The sequence below is a fragment of the Petaurus breviceps genome, unplaced genomic scaffold, assembly GCF_028583685.1.
Source record: "Petaurus breviceps papuanus isolate PSGF00001 unplaced genomic scaffold, PetGlider_PUasm1.0 188, whole genome shotgun sequence".
Lineage (NCBI taxonomy): Eukaryota > Metazoa > Chordata > Mammalia > Diprotodontia > Petauridae > Petaurus > Petaurus breviceps.
The window spans coordinates 16,858,414-16,876,904 of record NW_027185804.1 but is presented as its reverse complement, the minus strand read 5'-3'; the positions used below and the strand labels follow the sequence as shown (position 1 = coordinate 16,876,904).

Genomic DNA, 18,491 nt, shown 5'->3' with positions numbered 1-18,491 from the left:
GTGTGTGTGTGTGTGTGTGTGTGTGTGTGTGTGTGTGTGTGTGTGTGAAGTGTCTGAGACCGGATTTGAACTCAGGTCCTCCTGACTTCAAGGCTGGTGCTCTATTCACTGTGCCACCTAGCCGCCCCTTAAGCAAATAATTTTAGGTTATTTTGAAGTATTTTGTAATATGTTATGGAGTTGTGTCATTATGATGGTCAAAACAGATAATTAAAAAAAAAGTAAATGGCAGTTTCTCTCTTGGGCTTGTTGAATTAAGTGTTACTGAGGAAAGACCCTTTCACTGAAAGACACTTTCACAGAAATTACCCTCTGACGAGTTATTGTTTATAGCCAATGCATGATTAAAGTACATAACCAATAGTCTCTTAGACTGAATGACCAAATCTCACATAGATTTGTATACACTCCTTTAAAAGGTCTTTGATTTCATCATTTTAAGGAAAAAGAAAAGCAGAGACTTGCTGAACAACAGGAAAAAAAAGAAATCTCTGAAAAGAAGTTCAAGGAATGGCTTCAAAATGTGAAAAACAAACCTCGTCTCATTCCAAGGAGCTATGGTTATGCCAATGGGAAACTGACAGGTTAGTTCTTGTTCTCTGTGACCTAAATAAAGGCAAGTGAACTCATGGTTGGGGGGGGAGTTTCATGTTGTTTGTTTCCTCTTCAAAAAAATAAGAGCTTATGAAAAAACTTCTTATCTAAAATTACTATTTCAGCAAGCTAAATAAAAGATCTCTATGCAGTTACCAACTTACTGTTTTTCTGAATCAGAATTGATTTCTTTTTAAAAGCAGCTGTGAATTTTAAAGCAGTTGTTTTAAAACTGTGTTTTTAAATCAGTGAGAATGTTTGATGGTGAAAATGTAATATAAAATTTGACGTTTCTTTCAGTTGGCCCAGGAAGACTTATTCTGGAGAGGGAGGTTTCATGCTTGCTACTCTTGTTAACCCTATCTAAATTAGAGCTACAGATCTCTTGGGGAGATTATTCCTGTAACTCCAAACACCAGACAGTCCGTGAACCAGACGGAAAACCAGTTGCTCTCTGTGCTTGGTCTGATTATAGATGGTGGGGCATAGTTTCTTTGTGCTTTCTGTTGGAAGCTCATAACTTGCTGACAGCTGCCTTCACTTGTCTAAGTGATTTATTAAAAATACTCCCATTCTGTTGTGTTCACACAATAGAACATATTCCAGACTTTGTTTTGACCACCCTGGTGAAGTGTGTGTTGAAATATCTTCACCGTTGATGGGGACTGCCATTGTGTGACTGACACATTCCTGCTGTCAGGGCGTAGGCCTCTCATGCATGGCACAGAGGTCATCAGTTACAGATACTGAACTGAGTTTACTTGTTTGGTTTCTACTTGTTTGAAGAAGGGTAATAATTAAGCAACACCACTGTAATCAGAGGAATGAATGTTAGAGACAAACCTTTTACTAGGTATCCCCTTACCAATCAGGACTTAATCGTTACATTAGTTAAATTGCTGGGTGGCTTTTTAAATGAATATTTCCTTTTTAAAAAAAAATCTCTTGATAACTTTTTTTATGTCACCTAATTTTTTTCTGCAAGAAATATTTGTGTAAGAATACTGTCATCATACTAGCAGCTGAAAAATAGTACATTAGCTTAATGCTTTAATAAAAAAGCACTTTACATACATTATCTCATTTGATCTTTATGGTAGGTGCTGTAGGTACTATTATTCTCCTTTTATTTATTGGGATCTTCACACTTAGAGAATCTCGGGTCACAGGGTGGGCATCAGAAATAGAACTCAGCTAAGCTTCCCTGAACTCTGTGGCCCGTGTTCTTTCCACCATGCTCCACTTTCTCTACTCTCGTAGTAATCGTAAACCGCTCTGTGGTGTTCTTTGTATCCAAGTCATGGTCAATTTTTTAAAACACATTTTGAGTGAAATATGTGAAAGGAGGGTGGTGATTTGGGGCTTTACATGGTATTCACCATTTGGCCTTTTTTTCACAGTTTTGTATTTTAGCTCTTAGGAGCTATAATTTCATTTATGTACATTCATTAGAATAGGAACTGTTGATAACTGTTTATTAAAATTATATTAATGCAGTGAATCCTCACTAATTTGAATGACATCAGGCTTTAAGTAAATTTAGACAAGATATGTGATTCATATTGAGCTAAATGTTCTTTATCATTTCTTCTCTATAAATTTTCAGGGCCTTATGAGACCTTGAGTCTAAAATCAGTAATGTTTTCAGAGAAGAGACTCAAGATCATGAGGGCTTTTTTTTCAACTTTTAACTGTGCCAGTTTGGTTTTTAACTAACAACTCATATGATGTCTTGGTAGTAATATTTATTGTTTAAGCCCCAGGATGTCTCATTAACACTTAACACAAAGCATGGCACATAGTAGGCACTTAATAAAGGCTTTGTGACTGACTGTATTTGGAGAGCTGCCTTATACTCAAATTCACACTTTTCATAAAGCCAGACTGGTTTACAGTAAACTATCTCCAGTTATTCCAAATCAGTGAGGCTTTACTTCTATTCCATCATGAGGTGCTAATTGTAAAATGTTTTTCCATCTGGTTCCTGTATACATTGGAAATGGTTTACTGTCTTTCTTGGGCTTTTAAACAATGAGAGCTTTTGGAGAGTAATCAGTGTGTTTTTCATCCTTAGGTTACTACAATGGAGTTGCCTGCCCACCGCCAAGCTTTTATAATCCAATCCCGTGGAAGCCTATTTACATTCCCCCTCCTAAGGAATCAAAGACTGCTGTTATTGTGAAGAAGGGCAAAAGACCTGTGTCCAGTCAGCCTTACAGGTCCTCATCTTTGGTCTTTCATAAAAACAAGGGCAGTCTGTGCCTTGGCACTCTGTGTCGAATACAGAGATAGTACATGGACCAAATTAGCCTGGATGCTAAAATACCATCTTTAAAAAAACAAAAACCAGAACTATTTTTGTTAATCAGTATTAGCTCAATATGTTGTTTGATAATTTACCAGTTATCATTTTTGTAATTGTCTGTAGGAACCTTCAAGTTAATTAAGGAAGATATTTGTACATTTTTTTATTTTTATAAATGTTTCAAAGTTGTGTTTGTAAAATTAGTATCTGTGCAATTAAGAAATATGTTTGTATTTAACGTCTATAGCTATTCTGTAACATCAATAAAATCAAAAATTGTTCTTGTATTCTTCCACAATGTATATTGTTAGGATTATGTGTAGCAATGTGATTGGAATAAATCTTGTAATAAATCATTTTAAACTGCTTAATCCAGATAACCCTTAGAAGAATCTTTATAGGATGGCATTTTATGGGAATCAGAAGCTAGAGTTGTTGGTGTTTTTACTATTTCCTGCAAAAATTTTGTTTGAAAAAACAAACCACCAGTCAGCATTTAGTATTGTTCTGAAAACAAAGAGATGAGAATCCTGAGTTTTGTGAAGATAACTCACAGTAGTGAGGACAGAGTTATTTAGCTTTGGACATCAGGTAGTACTTTGGAAAAAAAACAGTCAGTTTATGGTGATTTATATTTAAACTTGACTGAAATAATGTTTGTCTCCTAAAATGGTATTGTTTGAAAGAAAATCTACTCCCCCAAGAGCTGTGTCCCAGAATCACGAATTTTTACTGTTTAAAGGAAGTAAATACAGATCTTTTTTGCAGTCTGATATCAGCTATCTTATTGATAAGTAAATTTAAACCAACCGTATCAAAGCATTTTTAAAAACAACCCAGTTTTATTAAAATTTAAAACTTTTAGTCATTGTCTGATTTTTTTTTCTTTTAGAATAAGAGCATGGAATGAAAATTTGTTGTGGCAATTTAAAAATCAGTAAGTTCTTGTCAAAAGTGATACTACTTAGAGAATTGTTTCACATCTCTGCTCCTGTCACATGAGCCCAAATTGGTAATTTATCTTCCCAGGCGCGGTTGCTGGTCACAAAGAGCCTCCAACATCCCTGAGGATAAGCAGAGCCTCTCATGTTGCTGAACTGTGGGGTTCCTACCATCAGAAATGCATCAGCAGTCAGACAACCTCTGGGGAAGGATGAATGAGGGATGGGATGACCAACAGGTATAGCCTAATCTAAGACAGAGTTGTCTAGATTTACTCAACATGGGAGATATGAAGGCTTCAGAGCAGCTCAGGATGATCTGGCTACTCCATAAACTTCCAGCTGATTACTTTACAGGACTAAGTTCACCAGTCTGTTGAAAATATCAAGACTGCAAGTGTCTCAATAATGTAAGTGTAACTCTAAAAAGCATTTGATCTTATTAGTCCTAAAGTGTGGCATGGTGAGATTAGTGAGCTAGGGAGGGAGAAGAAGGCAAAGTTAGATTATTTGATAACATTTGGGGCAAGAAGGTTGACCTCACTCGTGTGTTTACCTACTGTGTGTACAAAGAGTGCCCAGTCCTGGAAGTGGTACAGATTGTAGATAAGATGTGATTCCTGCTCTCGTGATACTTGGAGCTGACGTAAATCTTCAAAACATAACAATATAATATTTTATCTCAGTTTAGCAATAGAAAATGGTAAAACAAAATTGCAAGGGGAAAGGCAGTTAGTGAGCACAGGGATCAGATCAGGGAAGGTCTCACAGGGAAGGGATTCCTGAGCTGGCTTTTAAGGATGGCTAAGAATTGATAGGTCACATAGTGGGTGGGTACTGTGCCAGCAAAGGGAAGGCTGAGCATTGGAGGGCTTGTTGAGGAGATGATGGCAGTTGAGTTTGGCTTGAGGGTAGGGCATGTGGTGGGTATGACTGAAAAGTCAGGGTGATGCCTGGTTGTGTGGAGAGATGAATGCCTGGTGGAGGAGTTTGATCTTTAGGACTAATACGGGATCACTAAAGAATTTTGAGCTCGTCACTGTCTTGGCTATTCACATCAGGAAGTTAATCTGGCAATTGAATGAATCCTAGATTAGAGGGGAGAGAGTGAAGATGGGAAAATCTTTTAAGAGGCTCCTGGAGTAGTCCCTGTGGGTCTGCTGCATTTGGAGGCAGGACCTGGTTTGGAACCCCAAGTTCTATTGTTTCCTCCCAGCATAACTGAGCAAGGCATAACTTGAGATGTCCCCACAAATAACAGCAAGACAGACGGTTATAGCATCATAGTAAATGTGAAGGGGAGTCATATGGAAGAAGACTGGGAAGGAAGAGGTCAGGGTGTGAAAGATTTTAAAAGCCAAGTAGGATTTCATGTGGAAGGGGACACTCAGGGGTTGAGGATGCCATTCAGCTTATGAGCAGACCTCATAATCTCTTACCACCTCCTAGACCCCAAACTGAGATTCTATCACTACTGATCTTTCTACTGCTTCTGATTCACACTCAACTGAATCTTGGCCCTTTTTATGACCTCCAAGCCTGTGACCCAACCATCAGTTCATCTCCCAGACTTTGACTTTACTTGCTTCCAGTTTGATCTCATGGTCATTCATTTATCTAACATTCCACTATTTACTCTCCTACCATTTCTTGCCTCCTATGGGATGAATCCTCATCCTTGAGTAAATACAACCATCTGGTTTCTCCATTCATTCCAGGGCTGCAGTTTGTAACTTGGGAGAGTTATAAAGTCAAACAGATTTCACAAGGTTGTGATATGTAGGCCTCATGCTTTTACCCCTCCTCTCACCTTTACATATTTTTCAGTTCATCCTTCACAGCATGGGATCTGAATTTTCTCTTGTTTATATCTGTACCTTCCAGCTTTATCCAGCATGTGCTTCCTCAGCCCACCTGCCATCAAATTTCTCAGCATTATCCATTCTCTCCTATCCTCAGGTCTCAGAAGAGGTATCTCTACTCTGCACCAAGGTAAATCCCTTGATCTCAATTCCCTTCCACTTTTCCCAGGCATATCTCATATTCCATGTAATCATCCTCTCTCTCTTCCTCCTTCCCCCTTTCTTACCCCACTACTTTCAGTCCTCCCTATCCTGTTTCTGTCTCTTCTCTCTCCTTTCAATTTCTTTCTATATAATAGCTCTTTCCCATCTTCCTACAGTCATTTCCCCCCTAATATTAAAGCTTTTCCTTAATTCTTCTGCCCCATCCAGTGACTATCGTGTTTCCTATGTTCCTCTTTCCTGCTATATCCTGTTTATGCCTGATGCCTCAATTTTACCACCCACTCTCCTCAACCTCTTACAACTTAATTAGTATAAGAGAACTTTCCTGTTCTTCCTTAATGCTAGTCTTCTCCCTGAGATTACTTCCAATTTATTCTGTATGGCTCTTGTTAGGCACAGTTGTTAGCATGTTCTCTCTCCCATTAGACAATGCATTCCTCAGTGGCACGATTTGTTTTTTACCTTTCTCTGTATCACCAAAACTTAGTGTGGTTCCTGGCACATAATAAGTGCTAATAAATGTTTTCTGACTGAAGTGGAGTAGAGAAGAGAGGTCACTGGAGTTGAGGAATGATGTAGTCAGGTCTTTCGATGAGTCACCTTCGTGACTAATGAAGTCCACAAGTTCTAATATAGAAAGTTCTATATTAGTGACTAAAGTCCAGAAAGTTCTAATATAGAAAGCTGGGAGAGTTGAGTGATCAGGACGTTGATAGACAGCAATGTGGATGCAGAGAGAGGGATGTAAATGAACCTTGAGTGAGGAAGAGTCATTAGAGCATGACAGAAGAAGGATTGTGAAATGTCAGTCTCATGACATTTGGCCACTACGCATCCTAACAGCCATTCCTGAGAGAACAGGGAAGGGCTATGGTTGAGGTTCACTGTCAGCCTTGAGACAGGAGGACTTCCCCTCCTTTGCAGAACATCTGTTCCTCTGCAAGACTGCACATGTAATCGAGGAACACAAGCCCTCAGAGAAAACCACTCGGGTCACCGGACACCCATGGCTGCACTGGGCTGTCATGCAGGGCTTTCATTAGAGGCAGATGGGTAGCACAGTGAAGAGAGTGTGCACCTGGAGTCAGGAAGACCTGATGTCTGGCTTCCAACACTAGCCATGTGGCCCTAGGCAAGTCACTTCACCTCTGGTTACCTCAGTTTCCTCATTTGTAAAGGGATAATAACAGCACTAGCTCCAAGGGTTGTGAGATCATATTTGTGAGCTCTTTGGCACAATTTCTGGTACATAGTAGGAAGCTCATAAATGCTTATTCCCTTCTTCCTTTTGTCCTCACCGCAGAGGACATAGCCCTGCATTGAAGGGTGAGCTTAGAAACACTGACTGTAAGCCTGGACCAGCCTTGTTTTAATAATTACCCTCAGAGGGGAAGATAGGCGAGTGCAGTTTTCTGTTTTTGGCAATAGCTGGTGCCAGCTTTGAAATACCATTTACCTCGTAAGGATTTTCCCTCCTGAGTTTCTTTGTTCCATTATGCTAGAATGCGTCTTGTCCCTAGTGCAGGGTCTGGCTTCAGACCCTGATATACTGGTTTCAAGTGTAACCAAGTCCTTGTGAAAAAGGCAGTTTGGTATAGGAAGGGAGTACACATTAAGTGCCTACTTTGTGCAAGCCCACTAAGTCTTTTGCAAATATTTCATTTGATCCTCACAGTAACCCCAGAAGGTAGGTAGTCAGGTACTAAAATGGTGGGAAAAGCCCTGAGCTTGTCAGACAAGACTGGGTTTGTAATACGGTCTGCTATGCTAGCTTATCCAGTCCTTTAGCAAATCTTGTCACTTGGCCACAGGATCTCTCCTGTCTGTCCCCTTCACTCACACTGCTGCTGCTCTCATTCAGGGCCTTATCTCCCCCAATAGAATTTAAGTTTCTCGAGGCTAGAATTCATTTCATTCCTACCTTCAGTGCCTACCACAGTCCTTGGTACATAATAGGCATTTAATAAGTGCTTGTGCATTGATTGACTTTAGACTAGATCCAGAGTTCTTAACTGGAAGTTCATGAACTTAAAAAAAATTGATAACAGTATTTCAGTGTAATTGCTTGTCTTTGTAATCCAATGTATTTTACTTTAAGCATTTAAAAAACATTATTCTGAGGTGCATAGACTTCACTAAACTGCCAAAGTGGTGCAGAACACAAAAAGGTTAAGAATTCTTGGCCTATGTGAATGATATCTAGTGTTTATAGAGCACTGTACAAATATGATCTGATTTCATCCTCACAACAACCTGAGAAGGTTGGTGCTGTTATTATATCTTCCTCATTTTACAGATAAGGAAACTGAGGCAGACAGTTAAGTGACTTGCCCATGGTCACAGCTAGTAACTGTCTGAGATGGGATTTGAACTCAGGTCACAATGGGAGCTATTTTTTTTTGGACGGGGGAAGGCAGGGCAGTCGGGTTTAAGTGACTTGCCCAAGGTCATAGGACTAGTATGTGTTAAGTGTCTGAGGCCAGATTTGAATTCTGGTCCTCCTGACTCCAGGTCCAGTGCTCTGTGCCACCTAGATGCCCTGGAGCTATTTCCTGATGATTAAAGAAGAAGAAATTTAACCCCCCAATGAACCTGTTAACCTTACAAATGAGCCCAGCTTTCCAGTTCAACTCCAAAAGTGCCTAGAAGATGGGGCATTAGCATCTGATTCAGATAGTTCTTTATTACATAAGGATGTAACAGTCTTCCCTTAGTGATGATGGCTTGCCTTTTCAAGGGCAGAAGGACCACAATGAAGGACAACAAAAAGACTGAATTGTATTGACCGATGAAATCATTTCATTGGGAGCTCTCCCTGGTGCTACTAAAATCATGACACCTCTCGTCTGTAAAATTGTAATTAGGGTAGAGCGATCAGAGCTTTGTTCCAGGGGTCAACATCCAGTGGGGGTAGTCCTTCCTTTCAATGAATCTTTATTTTGCTATTGCTGTATCTTGTATTTCTCCACTGACTTCTGGGAGTTTTGAGATGGGAGGAGAGGTTGTTGGCCACGCTATGGAGGGAAGGACTAGGATGCACTCTCCAGAGAAAAGGTTTCCACCTCATTGATTTAATTGCATCCAGTTAAAATGGACTGTCCTAGGGACTAACGCTATGTTTTTCATGGGGAATGTCTGTGACTTTCCTCCTGCTTATAGATAGGAAGCCTGTATCTTTATTTCCTCTCTCATATCCCAGGGTTTCTCCCCTTACAGTGATCTCTGTTAGACAAAATCTGACTAGTTCAGTTCCCCCATATCCCAGTTTACAGGTAAAGAAATGAGGCTCAGAAAAGTTGAGTGACTTGTCCAAGGAAGCAAATGACCCACAGGGAGTGAAAGCCTGGTCCTTGGATTGCAAATCCAAGACTCCATTGTTTAATGCTGCCCAGAACTCTACTATTTAATGCTGCCAAGTTTAAAATTGATCACAAATATCTCTGACAGGCCTCTTTTCAAAAGAGGTCCTTACTTTATCTGTAGTACATTAAACAGAATTGTGGTAGAATGAAAAAGTGAATAAGGCTAAGGCAAGATAGGTTATGAGAGTGCATATTGGCTACATTTCACTCAATTGGATTCTTTTGCTGAGCAGAGAAGAGAAGTATTGCTTGGTTTGCTTTCAACAAGATATCAACCCCAGAAAAAACACTCTGGTCCTAGAGCGTAATGTACCTTCAGATTACCTATGAAGAAAGGAGCAATAATTTATTTTCATATTGTATGGGGAGGAAACATTCCTTTTCTCTACTATCCCTTCATCAACTTAAAAAAAGATAAAATATTCAGGTTATTGCATATTGAGTATTTTATCTCACTAACTTACTTTCTATGTTTCTGAGGTCAGTGAGGGTGGCACAGTGCATAGAAGATGGGCTTGGAGTCAAGGAAACTGATTTTCCTCAGTTCAACTCTGGCCTCAGACACTTACTGGCTATGTGACCCTAGGTAAGTCACTTAACTTCAGTTTGCATCAGTTTCCTCATCTGTTAAATGAGTTGAAGAAGGAAATGGCAATCTTTCCCAGGATCTCTGCCAAGAAAACCCCAGATGGGGGCAAGAATAAAAAACAACAACAACTAGGATGTGAATTTACCAAGTTCTTCCGTAAGCTTCTTGCAGAACTAGAAGAGAGTACTCTTAGGGGTTACTGGCTTGGGAACCCCTTAGTAGAGGAAAGGAAGCTCGAGGAGAATATCTCAATTAGCCTCCTGCTCCATTCTGTGTCACGGATTCTTCCATCCTTTTGAAGGTCTTGTTCTAGTTTACCTCTGTCCTGTGTGTGTATGTGTGTGTGTGTGTGTGTGTGCGCGTGTGTTGTGTGTGTCTTCTAGCCACTCATCATTCCTTGAATGGGTATTTTTTCCCTTAAATCTATCAAATTTTTGGAGAGGTTTTGCCTTGTATACATCAGAAAGTTGCAGTTTGGAAAAATGACATAACCTGGGGTCTGTGAGAGGCTTGCACAATGTTACACATCTGTCATTAAGCATTGTCTTTCCATGCACATCTGGACTGAATTAGAGCTGGCATTTCTGAGCCTTCTAGAGAATTCTGTCTTGCTGAAATGGCATATGTTGTCAGAGGGGGTTGGGAGTGAGGGTGGGAGGTAGGCTTGGAGGAGATCCTAATCACTTAGATTTATAATCACTTTCTGTCCTATTTTATTTATGCCTCAAAGGCCAGCCAAAGCTCCAACTCCTTCTGGAAGGCTCAACCACTGCAGCCCACAGAGCACTCTTCTGGAATCCTCCTGACTCCTGCACCAGTTAGTGTCTGTACCTCTTACTTGGCGCTTAGCATCAAGTGTCTTGTATGTATTGTTTAACTTTTCACGTGTGTATTTGTTCATTCAACCAGTGTTTATTGATCACTCTTTATATGCAGAGCCCTGTTTGTAGGGATGGGGGACACAAATCCATGGACACAGAGATGACTATCAAGGAGCTCATATATCATTAGGAGACAGAACATAAAATAGATTTAGAAGGAAATTCAGAGGTCATTTAGCCCAACCCCTTGATTTTACAGATGAGGGAATTCTAGAGAGATGGAGTAACTTGCCTATGGTCATCAAGGTGACCAGAGCCAGAATTTAAACGCAGGTCCTCTTAGTCTAGATTTTTTCTAGTTTTTTCCTAATATAGCACAAGTACACAATTAATCAACAAACATTTACCAAGTGCTTATTATTTCCAGGTCCAGTTTTAGGCATTGGGCTCACCAAGACAAAGAACAATCTCTGCCCTCAAGGAAAGTACATTCAGTCAGAGGAAATTCATCTACACATATAAGTAAATACATGATTAACTTGAGAAGGGAAAAACCCCTAACACCTGGGGGAGGGAATGAGGAAGGTGTAATTAACAGAGTAGGTAGTCCCCGAGTTGAGTCTTGGATAAAGATAAGGATTCTAAGAAATATGTGGTCCAGAAATTGGGGATAACTATTATGAAGGCATGGAGCAAAGAGATGCAGAAATGCTGAACTTGGCAAACAGCTAACAGTCCAGTGTTTCTGGAAAACAGAGTTCTGAAAGGACAATATTGTGGGATAAGGCTGGAAAGAAAGGTAGGAACCAGATTGCCTGGCTGAGGAAATTTTTAATTTGTCTTACCTTCTGAAGGTTTTTGAGCAAATGAGTGATGTGGTCAGACCTTGATTTATTTTTACAACTGTGTGGAGAATAGATTAGAGAGGAGAGAGAATGGAGCCAGAGGAAGCCTGTTACGGGGCCTGGTGCAGAGAGGTGATAGAGATAGTGTGAGTGGAGAAAAACGACAGATTCAAGGGATGTTGGGAAGATATAATCAACAGTCTTGTCAATTAATTGAATTTGGAAGGGAAGAAAGAGAGGATAGGGTAGATTGACTCCAAGGCTCCATACCTGAGTTCCTGGGAGGATATAGATCTCACCAGAAACTGTGAAGTTTGGAAGGAAGTTTAGTAGTTCCATTTGGGACATGTTGAGTTTCATACAGTGGCAGATCATCTGGGTTTTGCCCAGTGGAGCTGGAGGTGGGGAAATGTAGTGCAAAAGAGAGATTAAGGCTGGGAGTCCTCTGTGGTGAGATGATGATTGAACTCATGAGAATGGATCTGATGACTAAGGTAGAGAGAATGCAGAAGGAAAGGAGAAAGTCAGCCTGACTAAATATTTCAATAGGCTGCCTCTCTTATTGGATATGCTATGGTATGAACAATATATAATTTCATCCATTTTCCCCCCTAGTCTTAGTTTTCCCTGGAGTTAGTTCTGTCTTCTTAGAATAATTATGGATTGCAGTGAGAGTACTTTGTAGTGTCCTTGATGGCAAAACAGGACAAAATCATCTGTGAATAGGAGCATTTGGAGAACCTTACTGTCTAAAGGAAATACTTCTGCTTTTGAATTCAATGTTAGGACATTCTGTATAAGAATTAAAGATGCATATGTCTTCCTGACTTAAATCTCATTTAAAATATTAGTCCTGATTATATATTTGCATAAAGTTATCCACATAATTTTTGTCACAAAATATTGTATAATATTAACATACACATAGAAAACACCTTGTTTAAGGAGATCTTTTCACCCTGCATTTTGTTTTGCTGAGGCAATAGTCCATTGTACTTCTTTTTATATATTTGAATAAATAAATCAGACATTTCTATAGTTCTCAACAGTTTACAAAGCACTTTTCCTTATACTACTGTGGTAAGGGTAGATAATAGAAGTGAGATTATCCCCATCTTACAGATGAGGCAGCTGAGGTTGAGATATTAAATGACTCATCTAAAGAAACACATCTGATCACTCCTGAGATTTGAACCTGAATCTTATGTTCATTAGATTTCTGGTTTTGGGGGGAGCAAATTGATAGGCAAAAGGAGCTAGAAAAGGACTTGATGGATGAGAAGGACTTAGGCTATATATAAATATATATTCATTAATATTGTAATTCAGAAAAAATCTTTCCGCTATAAATTATACAATTTTTCCTTTTTGTTTATCTTTCTGTTAGATATTTTTCTAGTTCTGAAATAAGAACATTAAAGTGTCCTACTATTACCATGTTACTATGTCTTTTTTCAATTCAGTTTACTTTTCCTTTATGAATTTAGATGCTATGCCATTTGGTACACATATGTTTAGGGTTCATAGTGGCCCATGATATGTGGTTCCTTTAAGCGTAATGTAGTTTCCCTGTTTATTGATATTATGAATTCTATTTATGCTTTAGCTGATAACATGATTGTGACACTTTTTCTGGGTTCACTTGATACATAGTTAATTTTGTTCTATTCTACACATGCCTGTTTTTTGGGATATGATTCATATATGTTACAGAATAAGAGATTATTGGGTTTTGTCTATCACTGTCTTTTGTTTTACTGAATTGTTTAATTCATTCACACTTAAAGTTATGGTTGTCAGTCTTGTGGCTTTTTTTCCCCTTTATTTATTTTGTATTGATTTTTAAAATATTCTTCCCCTTTTAAGACAGTACTTTGTCTCTGTGATTAGCTTCACTTAAATTGTTTTGACATTAGTCTATTCCCACAGTATCTCTTCCTTTCCCTCCTGTTTGCTTGATCTGTCACAAGTCCTTTGAATTTATGGAAATTGTTCATTTATCTTTCTCTCATTTATTTGGCTATTACTCTCATTTTTGACTCGTTTCTTTCCCTGCTCCATTAAGCTAGTAGTTAAAGACTTCCTCTCTTCTAGCTTCTTATTTTTAGTAACTTGCTTTTACTGAACCTATTTAAAAAAATTCCTTTTGCTTTGTCTTTATTTCTCTTTCCTTCTTAATTTTATTATTCATTTATACTTCTTTTGTTATGTTTAATTTAATATTATATGCTTTTATATTTTCTATTATTATTCTGAATTTTATTTTTCATAATTGAGCAGAAGTGGCAGAAAGTAAGGCTGAGGAATGAGAAGGACTTAAGTAATAAGTAATTATTTATTTCATTTTTTAATTTACCTTTCTTGTTTGTTTCCTTATTCTCTCAGTGTTCCTCATGGAAACGATTGAAGAAATAGAAGGAAGGGCAGGTAACAGAGGATGAATAAAAAAGTAATGGCATGAACCTATGAGAATGCTGTCAGACTGAGTTGAGGCTGGAGAAAAGCTAGGAATAGAAGCTATGATGGTAATTTATAGATAAATTGGGTAACAGGAAAGGATCAAAGAAGGGACAGAGGAACAATGCTTGCGATGGTTGTGAGATGATGGTAACAAGAGAGAGAAAGTGAGTTCCTTGATTATTCCTTTGCCTCTTTACCTTTACCTTCCACAAAAGGAATGAGATTTAGATTAGAGAGTACAAGAGTTAAATACCTAACATAAATAGGGGGAGAGCAGGAGTAGTACCAATGATGAGTTCAAGTCACTAGGCCCCCGATGAACTCCATTCTTGGGTACTGAAAAAACTAGACCAGGGATTCTTAACCTTTTGTGGTGTCATGGACTCCTTTTGGACAGTCTGCTGAAGACTGTGAACAAATTCTAAAAAACATCCTTCTAAAAATTGTTTTAAATGCATGGAGTAGAATATATACGATTAAAAAACAATTACAGTGAAATAATAGTAAAAATTAAAAACAATCAGCCAACTAACACCAAATTCATGAATGCTGAGTTAAGAATCCCTTAAATAGAGGATTTCTAATTGTTAAATTAGAAATATTGTTTAAAATAATGTAGTGTTAGAGAAGAGAAAATAATGTCCTGATTTTCTCCCAAAGTGGAGAGAATGGAGTCTGCATAAGTCAATGAACTTGACTTTGATCCCTTATAAAATTTTAGAATTCTCTTCTAAAGAGCATCCCAGGTTAGTGGAAAGGACACAGTGATTACTGGTATCAACCAGAAACATCGTGTCAGCCTGACCTCATTTTTTTTTTTTCAATAGAACTAAGACTGGCAGATCAGCAGAAGCCTGTGTATGCTTTTAAGATCTAGGCTTTACATAAAGTTAAGCGAAACTTTTGGTGAAATTTCTCAAATTATTCCTTTGGATAATATGGAGAGAGGGAGTTGGATGATAATAGAGTGAGGTGAGTTGAAAATTAATTGGAGAACCAGATCCAGCATGGTCATTAATTATTTGATTTCCCTTGGAAGGAAGAGTCCAATGGAGGCAAGTTTAGACTTAATATAAGGAGACTCCCTGACCATCAGAAAGGTAGAATGGGTTAGCTCAATAGCTAAAGTTCCCAGTATCTCAGTGCCTTTAAATGAAGGCTGTGTTGGCGTGTTGGCAAGTCCAGGTATGGACTGGAACTTGGTGGCTTCTGAGGTCCCTTCCAACTTTTAAGATTTGTGTTTTCCAGTTCATTCCTCTTTCCATTTGTCTAGGTGGACAATTTCCCAATCAACTGTTGAGAATTTTATTTTTCTAAACAATGTATTCCTTTTTTTTATTAATAGATTAGGATACATTTAAAGTATTTGATTTCATTTAAATAATATGCTTAATTAAAAGTACAACATAAGTATCTCAACAACTTTTCTTAGTTATGACATGATAATTTCACTGAAATGTAACTAAGGTGTTAACAGTGTAATAAATCACAGGCATTGGAACTAAGGGTATATGATTTCACTTGGAATAATAATAATAGCTGATTTTATATAACATTTTAATCTTTGATTCAATCAGTATCTATTTAGTACCTACTGTGAACCAGACATGGTGTGCTGAGGAGTAGAGAGAAGGGGTTTGGTGGTACAAAGACAGAATCTGAACCATCTGTCCTCAAGGAGCTTATATTCTTTGAAGGTCATTATTTTATTTGACCACTTTTCATGTGTATAGTTCAAAGACTGAGGACCGAAGAAAGCTGAAGTAATCTGAGAACTACCTATCTTTAGCAGAGAATAAGATCACGGAAAAGTACAGTTCTGTGAGGCAAAGGCTCTAATTAGATAACTAAAATATAATTCTTATTTTGAAAGACAGAAGACTCAAGTGGAAAATGATTACAACATAACCACCTCCCAATTTAGATTAGTGGTTCCTCTAACTGAACAGTCTCTAGCAGTGCCCTGCAGTTGTGCTGGTCCCATGAAACATGGTGGTAGGCTTTTCAAGGTAGTGCATTCAAATAATGCAGGCTTTTGTGGCCAAGACTTAAATAAACCATTAATAAATTATCCAGTGGGATAAGGAAATGATCACACATCAGAAGTGGCCCACTACATTTCTGGCTGGCACAAGAGAGCAGGGAAATGAAACCAGGGAGCTCCTTTCAAGAAATTGTTTTAGGGGGGGTGGATAAGTGGCACAGGAATAGAGCACCAGCCCTGGAGTCAGGAGGACCTGAGTTCAAATCCGGCCTCTGACACTTAAGACTTAACTAGTCATGTAACTGTGGGCAAGTCACTTAACCCCTATTGCCCTCCAAAAAGCAAAAAAACCCCAAACAAAACAAAACAAAAAAAAGAAATTGTTCTAGGGTAACAATTGCAAAGGGATTGAGGGTCTGGCTGGCTGATACATCTCGGAAGCAGCAAGCCAGAGTGCAAGCAGGACACCTTTGTTCTTTTCCTAGCTCAGCTGCTGATTTGTATAACTTTGCATAAGGTGCCTTCCTAGTCTGGGCCATGCTTTCTTCATTTTTCAAATTAGGAGATTAGACAAGATCCCCGAGGTCTTTTCTAACCCTTATTGTTGGTGCTCAGTTGTTTTCAATCTTGTCTGATTCTTTGTGACTCCATTTTGGGTTTTCTTGGCAAAGCTACTGGAGTGGCTGACCATTTCCTTCTCCTGTTGATTTTATAGATGAGGAAACTAAGGCAAACAAGGTTAAGTGATTTGTCCAGGGTCACACAGCCAGTAACTATCTGAGGCCAGATTTGAATGTAGGAAAATGGGTCTTCTTGACTCTATGCACTGAACCACCTAGCTGCCCCTTTCTAACTCTAATGTTCTATAATTCTTTCCTCAACTTTTTTTTGTCTGTGATAGTTTATGGTGTAATGTTGTCCTCAGTCTTATTTTCAAAAATTTTCAGCCTTAAGAAAATTTTCAACAATGGTTCCTATGTTTAAATATAAAATAAAAATCTTAGGAACATAACACCATGGATCAAGAGCCAGAAGGGCCTTAGGAGGCCATCAGATCCAACCATCCCATTTTAGAGATGAAGAAACTGAGCCTCAGAGAAATCAAGAGGCTTTGTTTAGTCAATCACCAAGTATTTATTGAGCATTTACTTTGTATGAAGCATTCTGTTAGCCTGAGGGGCTACATGGAAGAATAAGATATCATTTTGTACTGGGGGCTTATGGTCTACTAAGTGGGGCCGCTGTGGTGTATTTGGAATCAGCAAAGTCTTAGGATTAGATCCTGTTTTTGATCATTATACCAGCTGCATAACTCTGGGAGTGCACTGGGGGCCATTGTTGGAACTCAGAGGGGCCTCACAGAACATGTCTTGCACGGATGAATTCCCTTTTCTCCATTCGTATGAGTGGAATGTCAAGCCCTTATCTCCTCTCTTACTGTCAGTCAGTCAGTCAGTCAAGAAGCATGCATTATGTGCTTCCTCCATGCTAGGCACTGTTTTAAGCAGTGGGGATATAAAGAAAGAATTAAAAAAAAAACTACACACACAAAGCAGTCCTTGCCCTCAGGAAGCTCACAGTCTAAAGACAGACAACATATAAGCAAGTAGATAGAGGCAATCTGAAAGGAGGAGGCATTAGCAATGAGGGACCTGGAAATTACTTCCGAGGAAGGTGGGGTTTGAGCTGAGCTTTAAAAAAGGAAGCCAGGGAAACTGAGAGGTAGAGATGAGGGGCCAGAGCTCTCCAGGCCTGGGGGACAGCCAGTACAAAGGCAGGGAGCCTGCTGTAATAACTTCCTCATTAACATCTCTACCTTCAACATCTTTCCTTGCTAATCCAGGCTTCACAGGCTGCCAAGACTATCTTCCAGAGGCTCCCATCTATCCCCTTCATTCATTCCTCTCTTCAAAACCCCGCAGCAATTCCCCATTACCTCTAGGATAAAATACAAATTCCTCAGCCTGGAATTTAAATCTCTCCACAATTTGGCTTAGAAATTTACCTTTTCTGTCTAGTTCCAGTTTACTACCCTCCAGGCACTCCACATTCCGGAAGAACTGGATTAGTAGTAGTCTCACCATCTCAGTTTGCCATCTCCCACCTTCATGCCTTTATCAGAGCTGTTCCCCATGATTGGAATGCATTCTCTTTTCTCCTCATCAGGGTCTTTCGAATTCTTAACTTTTTTCAAGGCTTAGCTCAGATGTTTTTTCCTGAATGAAACCTCCTCCCCCAATCCCTAGAATGCTTTTCTCTCTCTGTCTCTGTCTCTCTCCCTTTCTCTGTCTCTCTCCCCCTCCCTCCCTCTCTCTCTCTCTCCCCCCCTCTCCTTCTCTCCCTCTCTCTCTCTGTCTCTCTGTCTCTTTCTCTGTGTATGTGTCTCTCTCTCCCCCTCCCTCCCTGTCTCTCTCTCTCTCTCTCTCTCTCTCTGTCTCTCTCCCTCCCTCTCCCTCCCTCCCTCTCTCTGTCTCCCTCCCTCCCTCCCTCTCTCTCTCATTCTCTCTCTGCCTCTCTCTCTCTCTGTCTCTGTCTCTCTCTCTGTCTCTCTGTCTCTGTCTCT

General features: G+C 39.2%; 1 protein-coding gene across 2 annotated transcripts in view; it reads left to right on the top strand.

Moving 5' to 3' along the window:
- Window positions 1–3,270, top strand: part of CCDC34 (coiled-coil domain containing 34) — a 17,136-nt gene extending 13,866 nt beyond the window's left edge. For both annotated transcript variants that reach the window (XM_069091335.1, XM_069091334.1), the window contains exons 5-6: window positions 443–584; window positions 2,669–3,270. In XM_069091335.1, the coding sequence (XP_068947436.1) occupies window positions 443–584; window positions 2,669–2,886 (360 nt within the window). In that variant the 3' untranslated portion in view covers window positions 2,887–3,270. The remainder of the gene's footprint in view (window positions 1–442; window positions 585–2,668) is intronic.
- Window positions 3,271–18,491: the final 15,221 nt, after the last annotated feature.